We start from the raw sequence: 13,728 nt of genomic DNA, 5'->3' as shown, positions 1-13,728 counted from the left end.
GGCGACACCCGACCCGAGCGACCTCCCCGCTCGGCCTCCGGGGCGGAGCACGAAACCATAAGGCTACTCTCAATTGGTCAAGAATGCTGCCAATCAAACATGGAACCCAATAAAAAAGACACGAGGAAGGGCTAGTCCCACAACTTCATTGGATCATAGAACTGTCATTAATATGAACAAGCCAATGGAAGTAGAAACCGGGTTGTCACGCCCAAAAGGCAGGCTATCTGGAAAAGACACCGAGACTTCTGCTCACTAGGTTGATCTGGGCTGTCTTATTGGTCTCTGGAAGCGTCAGCCTGCCAATGGTGTAAGGAATCGATCCTTATACACTGGTGTGCCACTTGACCCTAGTTAGTTCCGTAAAAATTTCTCATTGGTTGGTAAAACATCACTTCGCTCCTCCAACCAATGAGAGAAAAGAGAACCATAACCTTTTTTTCTACTGTTTCTGAACCATAGCCTAGCCGCAAACGCGGTGATCCTCCTGTCTCAGTCTTCCTCCTGCTAGGATTATACATACTAACGTCCCAGTCCTGATTCTGATGTACACCTGTGTCCGTCAGTCATGAAAATTCTTCTTAGCTTTCCTAACGTATGTTATCAGATTGTGATATTCTTTTTAAGCAGAGGGCCACAGTACTCGGGAAAGAACCACACATCGTGGTAAACTTAAGTGTTTTGGTCACGCCTGCGATTTTAGGCGCTAGAGAAAACTTGTATCTTAGAAAGCATCAGATTCCAGTTCTGAAAGAGTCCTAGTGCCGGGGGAAGATGACTCTCATAGAAGGTGGAGCGTAGTGTTTGAATCGAGTCGTTTGGGGGTGCATGCTTGCGTGTGTGTTCCTGAATGTTACTGGGTAACGGGTAAGTACAGCCTCATGAAACTAAGCAAGTCTTTTACCAGTGGCTACAACCCTAAGTTTATTTTTACAAAAAAAAAAAAAAACAACAACAACAACAACACAAAAAAATCCACTTTTTTTTAATTGCTTCTAGAGAGCACTTGCTGCCTTTGGAGAGGACCGGAGTTTGGTTCCCAGCACACGCATGACAGAACACAACCATCAGTAATTCCAGTTCCAGGAATCCGACATGCTCTTCTGGGCCTCCACCAGGATCAGACACAAACATTAAGCACACACTTATATGCAGGCGAAACATCCATATACACAAAAAAGTGACTTTATGTAAACTTTGGTTTTATGAGTTTTTGAGATACGGTTTTTCTGTGTAGCAGCCCTGGCTGTCCTGGAACTAGCTCTTGTAGAACATGCTGGCCTTGAACTCACACCTGCCTCTGCCTCCCAAGTGCTGGGATTAAAGGCACCACCACTACCCAGTCGTAATATTTTTTTAAATTTTCATAAAATAACGTTTTAAATATTTCAAAGATTTAAACAAAAAACTAAAAAAATTAAAGATTTTCTTGTACACCACGTAACATGCCTGGTGCTCACAGAAGTCAGGAAGTGTCATATACCCTAGAACTGGAATTCTGGGTAGTTGTGAACTACAATGTAGGAGCTGGGAACCAAACCCAGATCCTCTGTGAGAGCAACAAATGTTCTTAAATGCGGAGCGATCTTCCAAACCCACTTTACTTTCATGTATGAGGGGTTTCTCATGCATGTTTGTTTTGTTCACTACGTTCATGCAGGGTCCACGAAGACCAGAAGAGGGCATGAGATCACCAGGAACTGGAGTTACAATTGAAGTTGTGTGTTGATGCTGAAAATTGAACCCCGGATCTCTACAAGAGCAACAAACGCTCTTAACTGTTGGGCCACCTCTCCAGCACCCTTATTTTTCATTATGTATATGTATGTTGTGTGTGTTATGTACACATGAGATGAGGACATGGGATCTCCTGAAGCTAGAGTTAGAAGCAGTTGTCAGCCACCTGTGGATGGTTACTGGGAACTGAACTGCAGGCATCTTCAGGAACAGCACCCTAGGTGGGTGGTGGTGCATGCCTTTAATCCCAGCATTCGGGAGGCAGAGGCAGGCGGTTCTCTGTGAGTTCAAGGCCAGCCTGTTCTACAGAGCAAATTCCAGGACAGGCTCCAAAGCTACAGAAAATCCCTGTCTCGAAAAACAAAAACAAAAAAAGAAAGAAGGAAAAAAGAAAAGAAGAAGGAGAAGAAGAAGAAGAAGAAGAAGAAGAAGAAGAAGAAGAAAAAGAAAAGAACAGCACCCTAAGTTGTACCTGCAGCCCCCTGCCCTGTGCACGTGGAGGTCATAGTTTGACATTAGGCATTCCCTGCTCTTATATTTTGGAATAGGATCTCTTAGAGCCTGGAACTGGTGAATTCAGCTAGAATAGCTGCTGACTAACCCTGCCAGAGCTTGTTACACATGCTCACCACCATGCTGGAGTCCTGTGGATCTGATCCACCATCTCTCGAGGCGCCCAATCCACCCACCCCCAGCCATCTTAAAGAGGAAGCCAATATTCCACAGCTGTTTCCCTATTTCTTCAACTTTACTACATTCTAGACCTTTTAATTGCCCAGTGGAACTAGGGGATCTACTCCCTAAAGCACAAATGCAGGCCACACTATTTTGCAGGCATAACTGGGGGTCCTGGGAACTGCATATATGGGGGAGTGGTAGTGTTTTTGACAGCGCCTCATTTAGTCAGCCTTGACCCAAGGCTGTCTGTGTAGCTGAGGGCCTTACGTTTAACACCCCTGCCTCTAATTCTGAAGTGCTGGGATTGCAGGACCTGAAACACCAGTTTATCAGGGACAAAGAGCTCTTTTAGATGCCAGGGTCCCAGTCACATTTGTTTCCTTTCAGTGTGGATGTGTTTACTTGAGTCAGTCTGTACAGCTCAGGCTGACCCATCTTACTACGTATCCCAGGCTGGCCTGGAACGCCCAATCCTCCCGCTCCAGCCTCTTGGATTTAAGGAGGGATTATGGTCATGCACTGCCAGGCCAGGCTGAACTATCTAAGTAGGAGTCCAGTGAGGAGGCCAGTGTACATGGTGTTGCAGACTTTATTAGGACTCCAAGAACCTTGTTCACAAAGGAGTTGGCTGGATATTATATGGAAACTATACAAAAAAAATAGGATTAGGAATTTGATTCAAAGGGCACAGTGCTGGTCTAGGAGGCCCAGCACCATATAAGCCAGCTGTAGTACTGCACACCTGTCGTCCCAGCACATGGGAGATAGAGGAGAGGCCAGATGATGGTAGAGATGCAAGGTCTCCTGAAGACTAACAAGCTTGAGGCCAGCCTGGGCTATATGAGAACCTCGCAAAAAAAAAAAAAAAAAAAAAAAAAAAAAAGTATAAATCATAGTTGGAACGGGGCAGTGGTAGTGCCTTTAAATGAGGCAGGCAGATCTCTGTGATCTCGAGGCCAGTCTGCTCTACAAAGCAGGACAGTCAGAGCTGTTCCACAGAGAAACCCTGTCTTGAAAAACAAAATAAATAAAATGGTGTGTTGGGGAGTGGTGGTATACGCCTTTAGCCCCAGCACTTGTAAGGCAGAGGGAGGAAGATCTCTGAGTTCGAGCCCAGCCTGGATTACAGAGCAAATTCTAGGAAAGCCAGGGCTACATAGAGAAACCCTGTCTCGAAGAAAATAAAAGTAAAATGGTGTCTGGTGGATAGCACATGCCTTCTATCCCAGCACTGGGAAGGCAGAGGCAGACATCTCCGTGAGCTCAAGACCAACCTTGGCCTACATTGAGCGTACTAGGCCAGATGGGGCTAGTTAGACCCTGTCTCAAGAAAAGCAAATAGAGGCTCAGGGACTAGAACAAAGGTGAGGGACAGAGTGTAGGTCAAGCAAGCTTGGCCTTGATCTCCATCACAAGCCTGTTATGGGATGTTTGAACACTGTGTGATGATGTATTACTATGATTGGCTTAATAAAGAGCTGAACAGCCAATAGTTAGGCAGGAGGTGTAGGCGGGGCTTCCAGGCAGAGAGAGGAAGCAGGGGGAGATAATCAAGATGCAAAGAAAAAGCCAATGAGACATGGAGGAATTCTGACATACAGAATAAAGAATGGTAAAAAAGCCACATGGTAAAACATAGAGGGGCTGGAGAGATGGCTCAGAGGTTAAGAGCATTGCCTGCTCTTCCAAAGGTCCTGAGTTCGATTCCCAGCAACCACATGGTGGCTCACAACCATCTGTAATGGGGTCTGGTGCCCTCTTCTGGCATGCAGGCATACACACAGACAGAATATTGTATACATAATAAATAAATAAATATTTTTTAAAAAACATAGAATAACAGAAATGGGTTAATTTGTTATAAAAGCTAGTTAGGAACAAGCCTAAGCTATAATTAAGTCTCCATGTCATGACTTGGGGGCTGGCTGGCAGGACAGAGAAAGAAACGTTGCACATACATGGTGTGAACATCTACTCAATCACACCTATTATCAGCAAGAGAACTGAGAGCTATGCAGAACCAAGCCTGTGCCCACTGGATGAAGCCTAGAGCAGAAAAGCAAGCTGCCACTCCATTTTGGTGACCTTGGCCAAAGCAACTTCCTCTCCTGGAGCCAGTTACACACCTGGCAACCAGGGAAGGATAACAGTGATGTCTTCCAGGGTAGCTGCGACATCCTGACCTCAAGAAGGAACCCCCAGACTGTTGATGGAGGAGCACACTTTAATTCCAGCACATAAGAGGCAGAAGCATGCAGATCTCTGAGTTCAAAACCAGCCTGGTCTAGAGAGCAAGTTCCAAGGCAACTAAGGCTACATAGAAAAACCCTATCTTTAAAAATAACATAAAAAGAAAGGAGAGAAAAGAAATAGGAGCTGGAGAGATGGCTCCTCAGGAGTTAAGATCACTGACTGCTCTTTCAGATTCCCAGCACCCACATGGACGCTCACAAGGTCCATGACTCTAGTTCGAAGGGCTCCAACACCCTAACACAGACATATATGAAAGCAAAAAACCAAAACAAGCTGGGCGGTGGTGGTGCAAGCCTTTAATCTCAGCACTTGGGAGGCAGAGACAGGTGAATCTCCATGAGTTCGAGGCCAGCCTGGTCTACAAGAGCTAGTGCCAGGATAGGCTCCAAAGCTACACAGAGAAACCCTGTCTCGAAAAACCAAACCAAACCAAACAAAACAAAAAAACAAACACACGGGCTGGAGAGATGGCTCAGTGGTTAAGAGCACTGGCTGCTCTTCCAGAGGTCCTGAGTTCAATTCCCAGCAACCACATGGTGGCTCACAACCATCTGTAATGAGATCTGGCGCCCTCTTCTGGCATGTGGGCATACATGGAGGCAGAATGTTGTATACATAATAAATAAAATCTTTAAAAAAAAAACACACACACCACCAACAACAAAAAACTCAATGCATATAAAATTTTAAAAAATAAAAAATAAGTATAATTTAAAAAGTAAAAGAAGAAAAGAAAGACGGTGCACACCTTCTTTAATCCCAGCACTTGGAAAGCAAAGGCAGGTGGATCTCTGTGAGTTCAAGACCAGCCCGGTCTACAGAGTGAGTCGCAAGAAAGCAGGACTATGGGGCTAGAGAGATGGCTCAGAGGTTAAGCTCTTCTAAAGGTTCTGAGTTCAATTCCCAGCAACCACATGGTGGCTCACAACCACCTGTAATGAGGTCTGGTACCCACTTCTGGCCTGCAGGCATACACACAGACAGAATATTATATTCGAAAGAAAGAAAGAAAAAGAAAGAAAGAAAGAAAGCAGGGCTACACAGAGAAAACCTTATCTTAAAGTTTTTTTAAAATATTTATTTGTTTATTATGTATACAATATTCTGTCTCTGTGTATGTCTGCAGGCCAGAAGAGGGCACCAGATCTCATTACAGATGGTTATGAGCCACCATGTGGTTGCTGGGAATTGAACTCAGGACCTTTGGAAGAGCAGGCAATGCTCTTAACCGCTGAGCCATCTCTCCAGCACCCTTATCTTAAAGTTTAAAAAAAAAAAAAAAAAGGTGGGCTTTGCCTGGTGGTTCCCTGGTACCCCACTGATGCTATGGTTATTTTTTTGTTTTTTGTTGAGAAAGGGTCTTACGCAGTACCCCTGGCTGGCCTCGAAAACCAAGTTGGCCTTGAACTTGCAGCTATCCAACAGCTAATGCCTTTCTCAAGCTAGGATTGCGCTGAGAACCACCAGACTCAGACTCAAGCCCTCAGGGACACCTCCCTGACCTTGCCTGGCTCTGGGACCCCACACAGACACAGCCCCCCACAGGCCTCCCCACACAGACCCCATCAATGAACCCACTGCCACTCCCTGCTACTTCTTCCTGAGAAGTGAGACCTCCAACTACAGTGAAGCTTGGGACCAGGAAGAAGACAGACAGACAGACAGACAGACAGACAGACAGGCCACCTCCCCAAGAAGACACCAGATCTCAGATGAAAACAAAAAACAGCAACAAAATCCTTTTAAAAAAACAATCCTTCAGAACCCCCAAACCCCAGCGTCCTCCCCAGCACCCAGGTCATGTGAGTGTGATTCCCACGGAGGCCAGTGCTTCAACAGCCCAGGCAGGACAGAGGCTGTGGTCTCCATACATGGTGTACATGAAGTTTCGTACAAAGTCAGGAAAGCGCTGCTCCAAGATGCTGCTTCGCATGGCGCTCAGGAGCTGCAGCTGGGGGGGGGGGGTGTCATCGGTATCACTTGGGTGTAGGCCACCAGTAGTTCAGGAGTACCCACAAGGCACCAGATGTGCCAAGAGCCCCCCCCCATCATAAACCCAAGGCAGAACAGGTCATGCTTGAGAGTTCTGTCCATGCCACACCCTCTAGATGAAGCATATCCCCAAGGTCCTTATGGCCCAAACTCATTATACCCCCAAAGAGGGAACTTGTGCCACTGACCCACACCACACCCTCAACCTACCCTGTCCTCACAGCCAATGCACCTCCTTTCCCTGTTCCAGTGCCCACCCGACCCTGTCCCCGACCCCGTCCCCAGGCACCTGATAGGCAATGTTATGCACAGTGAGGTGGTGCAGAGCTGCGGTGTTGTCGCTGTGCAGGAGGGCATGCAGGAAGGCGCGGCTGTGCCTGTGGGTCACAGAATTCGTGGCTACCCGTAGCCTGAGCACCGCCCCCTCCAGTCCCCAACTTCTAAGACCTACTTCTGGCAGGTGGGACAAGGACACTCCGAGTTTATGGGACTGAAATCTTTGGCGTACTGCTGTTTCTTCAACTGCAGGTTCCCAGTGGGTACAAGAGCGGAGCCAAAACGCTGGAGGCAAGGAAGGTCAAGATCATGAATGGCACAGGCTCCCAGTCCCTCCAGTCAGTCCCCCTGCCCAGGCTGGGCCTCACCGCTGTCCGTGTGGGATATACACAGTCGAACATGTCACATCCAAGAGCCACGCAGACTACCAAATCAGTGGCATAGCTGGGATGCAGCCATGGGAGGGTAAGGAACAGAGAATGAGCCTCAAGAGGGTTTCCCAGGCCTCCCTTCACCCCCAACTACATCTCAGATGACAGCCAAGTCTTCTCTCTTATCTAATTTTGTACTGAGACTGTTTTATGTAGCCCAGGCTTGCCTCTTACTCCATACATCGCTGAGATGCCCCAGAACATTGTTAGCATCAGGCAGTAGCCTACCTGACCACTCATTAGTTCCCCAGTAATGCTACACCCTTCTTCCCAGAAGGATCTGCTCCCCACAGCAGGGCTTGGGGCTCTGTCTCCTTCACCCCAACATACCCAACCCCCATCAGGTATCTTGGCTTGTCCTTAGGCAGCATGGAAGTGCTTAATGCCACCATCTTCCAGAACTGCGCCTTGCTCTCTCCCCCACTCAGTCCTCCAATGGCGAAGCCCGGGACATCCCTCTTGGTCATCTCTGAAAGAACACATGGCCCCAGATTAGGAGGAGTTAGGAATTTGTGGTGTTACCAAAGGTCAGAGTGTAATCTAGTCACCATGCTGGATTTCCCTCAGCGGAACTTTCCACTAATTTACCATAAAAACCATAAAACAAAGCTGTGAGCCAGTTGTTTGGAATCCCAGCCACTCAGGAGGCCGTGGCCGGAGGATCAAGAGTTTGACCCAGCCTGGGCTACACAGTGAGTCCCAGCACAACCTGGGTTACATAAAGAAGGAAGGGAAAGCTGGGCGGTGGTGACACACGCCTTTAATTCCAGCACCTGGGAGGCAGAGGCAGGTGGATCTCTGTGAGTTCCAGGGCAGCAGGGCAGGCAGAACTGTTACACAGAGCAACCCTGTCTTGAAAAACAAAACAAAAAAAGAGGAAGGGAGAGGGTAGGGAGATGGTGACAAGAGCCCTGGCTGTTCTCTCAAGAGAACCAGGTCCAGATCTCAGCATCCACAGGGCTCACAGCCATCTGCAATTCCAGATCCAGAAGATCCAACACCCTCTTCTGTCCTTGAGTCCTGCATACATGTGATATACATACATACAGAAAAATATTCATACACATAAAATAAAAGTAACTTTCTCCAGGCATGGTGACCCTGTCTCAAAAATTAAATGATTAATTTCAAAAATTGTAAGAAATGAAGATTAGAGATAGGAAGAAAGAAAGGGGGCGGGGAATGTTGTAACAGTTTCACAACCTCAAGAAGGACTAGGATGCTCAGTAGTTTAGATGTAGTAAACCCATTTTGGGCAGGGGTGTAGCTCAGTGGTAGAGTGTTCACCTAGCAGGGGCAAGGCGCTTCGTCCAATCACCAGCAAACATCTCCACAAAACAAATCCCATTTCTAATAATAGTCTTTCCAACTCTAATGAGGGTGACCATCTGAAAGCCCTGCCACACTTAGTCCCTAGGAAAGACCCTGCCCCGAGATGCATCCCTACAAGGAAGGGAGGGACAGAAGCAAAGGCTCCTGCTGGGGACCTATACTGCCACTGCTGAGTGCCTACTGACTGAACGCAAGGCTCATTTATATTAATTTACTTGTGTATTCATGAGACGTGAATGCATCACATAGTGCTCAGGGCACAACTTGCAGAATCTGTGAGTTCCAGGGATCAAACCGAGGTTGTGAGCATTGGCAGCAAGCTTCTCCAGCCATTCAGCCAGCTCATCGACCCTGATCATCCTTCTACTCTAATCATCAGAAGAGGCCCGTGGCCCACAGTTCACATAGGAAAAGCCAAATGTTCTCCTGAATTTACCATTTTCTAGAAACAAGGCTCCAAAGCTAGAGAACAAATGCACCTCTGGGACCCCAGCATTAGAGAGGCAGGAGAATCAGGAATTCAAGGACACCCTGAACTACAGGAGAACTAGTCCCAAAAAGTGTGGGTGGGCTATGACTCAGTAGTGGGCTTGAGTATTATGCATCAAGTCCTGGGTTCAGCTCAGCAATAAATCGTCTGTTTGATGGCGCATGCCCGTGATCTCAGCACTCAGAAGTGGAGGCAGGAGGATAAGTACAAGACTGTCCTCGGCTACATAGTGAGGTCCAGGCCAGCCTGGGCTACATGAAAGCCTGTCATGAGTTGATGCAGTATTTCAGAGTTCCATCCCCAGAATCCACATGGTGGAGAGAACCAGACAGGGGGGATAAACAAAGACTCAATTTGGGACCAGTATTTGCCTCCATTACTTCCATTTTCTAGACCGGCCCTACCACACACTGCCTCGGGGCGTTTGGACTCATGTATTTTGCACTTGTAGCATCCTTTGCCAGTTAACAGCTATGGCCAAAGCATCGTCCTTTGCCTGGACCTGGACCACCTCTACCAGTACCCAACTCTACCTTTCAGGCAAGTGGTCCGAAGGTCGGCATTCAGTCCCCCCTGGATGATAGCAAAGAGGTTCTGCTTGTCCTGACGCTGATGGGCTGCGATGCATCTGTCTAGCCAGCGCACTGACCTGCAAGAGGGTCCCGGGCAGGTCACAGAACCTCTAGTGGCTAGGGAGACGCAAGAGAAGCACACAACCCAAATCCTTCTCCCACGCACACACAACCCACACATACACAGACCTGTGCATGGCCTCCTCCACTCGAGGGCCTGTCACTGTGCTGCTCACCACATCGTCCAGCTGCATGATGATGTCAGAGCCTAGGGGTGAGAGGGCACTCTGGTGAGGGGCAGGGGGAAACAGAGGACCCTTGCAGGGACCACCACCTACTTGTCATCATCCTAATATGGCTGCACAGAAGCTAGGAAACTTTTAGTGTTTTTGTTTTTATTGTTGTTGTATATATAGCCTTATGGGCCAGTAAGATGGCTCCACAGGTGCTTTCTTCCAGGTCTAACTACCCAAGTTCAACCCACAGGACCCACATGGTGGAAAGTGGAGACTGACCCCTGCAAATTATCACCATGGATCTCAGACTGTTCTCCAGCTCCCAATCCCCCTGCCGCTACCTGCAATGCACTCAGTTTTACAGGGAACTACTGAAAGTATACTCTGGACCCTGGGACGATAGCTCAGTGGGTACACGGATTATCTAGAATACACAAGGACACAGGTTCCATCCCCAGCACTGCATAAAGCAGGTGTGGTGGTTCAGGCCTGTGATTCCAGCATTCAGAAGGTGGAGGCGGAAGAATCAGGAGCCTGAGGCTGGGGACTGGAGGGTTGGCTGCTCTTTCAGAGAACCTGGATCCTGAGCTTCAGTGCAGCCAGCACAACATAGAAAGAGCCTGTGTCTAAAATCAAGAACTAGGGCCATGCCTAGTGGTAGAGCCCCTGCCTAGAATCCCTGGATGACGGACTAAAACCTGTAAGAGGAAATAAACTTTTCCTCCCCAAGTTGCTTTCAGTCATGATGTCACCACAGCAATAGAAAGCAAGATAGGACACAACACCAGGAGAACAGCCTTGTCCTAAGATCAGTAGAAGGACCCAAAGAAACACCTGTCACACAGCTGGGCAGGCTCCACTTAGCATAACAGGTACAGTTTCCATAAGAAGGCTCTGGGACAGAGACTGGAATGGACAAGGGAGAGGAGCTAGAGCTCATGTGCCAAGGCTCCAGCATCACACAAAATCTAAACAATATAAATTGTCTTGGACTGCAGATCCAGCTCAGGAAGCAGAGTGCTCATCATATAGTATGCAAAGAGCCCTGCCTGGGTCTGAGCCCCAGCTCAGAATAAAACCGGGCATGGTGGCGTTGGCTATACACCCACCACTCTGGATGTGGAGAGAGAGTTCAAAGTCAACTTCAGTTAAAGAGGGAGAGAGTTCCAGGCCAGCCTGGACTGCATAGGACTCTGTCTCAAAATAACACACACAAAAAAACTATATATATATATATATATATATATATATATATATATATATATATATATACACATGTATATTTATATATGTATATATATGGAAAAACTATATATATACATATATACATATATAAAACTATATATATATGGAAAAAAGAGGCCTAAAGCAATCCCTATCTCATGTTGTTGCCACCATTATTTCATTAAATTCAATTTGTTACTAAGAACAGTAACAGTTGGGTGTGGTGGCAACTATCTTCAATTCTAGCACTCCAGAGGCAGAAACAGGTGTGTCTCTATGTTTGAGGCTAGCCTGGTCTACCATTCTACGTAACAAGTTCCAGGCCAGTCAAGGCTACATAGTGAGACCCTGTCCAAAATAATAATAAAAAAGTAATAACAAGATACACAGATATTGTGGGGATCAGGCATGATAAGCTAAGTATGGGCAGGTCACCCAAAGGAAGTTCTTTACTTCCAACCATTATCACTGCCAGAGTAGAACTCTGGCCTTTGATTTAATAAGAGGCCTGAGTCTCAGTAGTTTACCCTGAAGCAATGCCTGGTTGCAGGAGGAACCACAAGCTGAGATTACCAGACCTCCACCCAAGGACAGACCATTCAAAGGAAATACCTAACATTCCAACAACTGTAGATAGGATCACCTGCCAGAACACACCCCTAGACAAATGTCAGCCAATCAGAGATCCTAAAACCTCAGAAACCCCTAACCCCCACCTTTACTACTATAAAAACCTAAGTCTAACTGAGCTGGGGCTCTCCAGTTATTATAATACATTGGACATGTGGAGAGACCAAGTTTGCAAACTTGATTAAAATAAAGGCTCTTTGTTTTTACATATAGTCCAGGGCATCGGCAAACATGCCTAGCACAGGACCTATTCTTTATCCTTATTTTAGCTGGGTGAATGAGTTCAAATTTATAGATTTCCCAAACCACCTGCGGGTCCGAGGCCATGAGGCTACTGGCAAGGAGAAGAGGCAACACAGCAACGTTTTCTTACCCAGAGCGTTCTGGATCTCCACAGACCTCTCTGGGCTCAAAAGTGTCTCTTGGCCGTCGTAGGGCGAGCGGAAGCGGACGCCCTCCTCAGTCACCTCGGACAGGGAGAACAGGGACACCATCTGGAAGCCGCCGCTATCCTGGGAGAGACGCCGAGAAGCTGTCAGGAGATGGAGATTGGGGACCTCTCACCACAACGCAGCGCCCTAGGGCAGCGACCCCAACTCACTGTCAGCAGATTGTGAGGCCAATTCATGAAGCCGTGAAGACCCTGGGCTTTCTGGATCAGCTCCGGACCCTGGGATACCAGAAGCAAGTGCCAAATTTAGGCGATAGCCCACAGCTCTCCCCAGACCCGGCGGAGCCCAAGCACGGTGAGCCTCAGGAGGCTGGCTGGCTTTCTCTAAGGCGCGTCCCCGCCTGGCTGCCCCCTCGCCGCCGCCCCCGGATCGAGTCCACCCACCGGCCTCAGTCCCAGATGGTAGGTGTTGCCCAAGCAGAGGCGGCAGCCCAGGCTATCCAGCTGCTCCGCCGTGATCCCCTTCATGGTGGCCTGTGTTCCCACAGGCATGAACACAGGAGTAGCAACAGTTCCATGCGGCAGCCGCAGCTCGCCCGCCCGGGCTCTGGAACGACTGCACTCAGACACCAGCCGCATGATTCGTGGAGCCGACTCAAGCGAAGCTGGACTGCTTGCCGCCGCCATTTTCCGTCCCGGAACCACGTGGGCTGAGGCCACCGTGGACAGCGCCATGTTGCCTCGCATCACGTGACCGGGAAGCTACAGGGAGCTATGGCAACAGACGCCTAAAACCACCTCGCTCTGAGGTGGCAAGTGAAGATTTACTACTAAACCCGATGACCTGAGTTAAATCTCTGGGACCCATAAGAATGGGAACTGATTCCTGCAAATTCGCGCGTGCGGACACACAATAAATGTAATTCTAAAACACTCCAAGACATGTTTTTTTTTCCTACTGTATAAAATACAGCAGCTCGGGAGGCAGAGGCACGTGGATCTCAGTGAGTTCAAGGCCAGCCTGGTCTACAAAGGGAGTTCCAGGACAGCCAGAACTGTTTTACACAGAGAAACCCTGTCTCAGGGGTGAGTGTGTTCACCAGGAATTCCAAGATTTGAGAGGCTGAGCAAATTGTGTGGAGTCAGAGAACAGACCCAACACTACACAGTGAGTTTCTGGCCATGCTGGGTTACCTAGGGAAGCAGTCTCAACAACAGCACAACCTTGAGCATACCTTTGACAGCAGTGCTGGGAGGCAGAGGCACCCGGAGCACTTGGGAGCTAAAGGCAAGAGAGTTAAGGGTTCAGCAGTTAAGAGTACTTGTTGCTCTTGCAGAGCATGGGTTCAATTCCCAGCACACACAACCACCTGTAACTCCAGTTCCAGAGGATATGATGCCCTCCTCTGACCAGGCAGGTAGGTAGTGGTGCACATACATATAAGCAAAATACTCATGCACACATACACACACACACAAAACAGCT

The 13,728-nt window shown here is 48.1% G+C and overlaps 1 protein-coding gene across 2 annotated transcripts; it reads right to left on the bottom strand.

Annotated features, from left to right (window-relative positions):
- Positions 1-6,379: 6,379 nt before the first annotated feature.
- Qtrt1 (queuine tRNA-ribosyltransferase catalytic subunit 1) lies at positions 6,380-12,984 on the bottom strand. 2 transcript variants are annotated; one of them, XM_038322696.1, is made up of 10 exons: positions 12,687-12,983; positions 12,453-12,521; positions 12,225-12,363; positions 9,951-10,029; positions 9,723-9,838; positions 7,698-7,836; positions 7,305-7,380; positions 7,112-7,221; positions 6,950-7,037; positions 6,380-6,619 (listed from the first exon to the last, which is right to left on the bottom strand). In XM_038322696.1, exons 1-10 carry the CDS (start codon positions 12,975-12,977, stop codon positions 6,467-6,469), a joined length of 1,260 nt encoding a protein of 419 aa, XP_038178624.1. In that variant the 5' UTR covers positions 12,978-12,983; the 3' UTR covers positions 6,380-6,466. The 2 variants fall into 2 exon arrangements, with proteins under 2 accessions (XP_038178624.1, XP_038178625.1); XM_038322697.1 differs by having other exon boundaries at positions 6,479-6,619; positions 6,950-7,059; positions 12,687-12,984.
- Between the last annotated feature and the right edge of the window lie 744 nt (positions 12,985-13,728).

The sequence above is a fragment of the Arvicola amphibius genome, chromosome 3, assembly GCF_903992535.2.
Source record: "Arvicola amphibius chromosome 3, mArvAmp1.2, whole genome shotgun sequence".
NCBI classification, from domain to species: Eukaryota; Metazoa; Chordata; class Mammalia; order Rodentia; family Cricetidae; genus Arvicola; species Arvicola amphibius.
This window is presented reverse-complemented; position numbering and strand designations above follow the sequence as displayed.

What these genes read in the sequence shown, in the direction of transcription:
- Qtrt1 (XM_038322696.1), bottom strand. Translation starts at nt 12,977, where the DNA reads ATGGCGCTGTCCACGGTGGCCTCAGCCCACGTGGTTCCGGGACGGAAA. An exon ending in ACCATCTGGGACTGAGGCCG is followed by an intron (nt 12,522 to 12,686) that starts GTGGGTGGACTC and finishes CTGGTATCCCAG; the next exon opens with GGTCCGGAGCTGATCCAGAA. An exon ending in CCTTGTCCCACCTGCCAGAA is followed by an intron (nt 7,038 to 7,111) that starts GTAGGTCTTAGA and finishes TGTGACCCACAG; the next exon opens with GCACAGCCGCGCCTTCCTGC.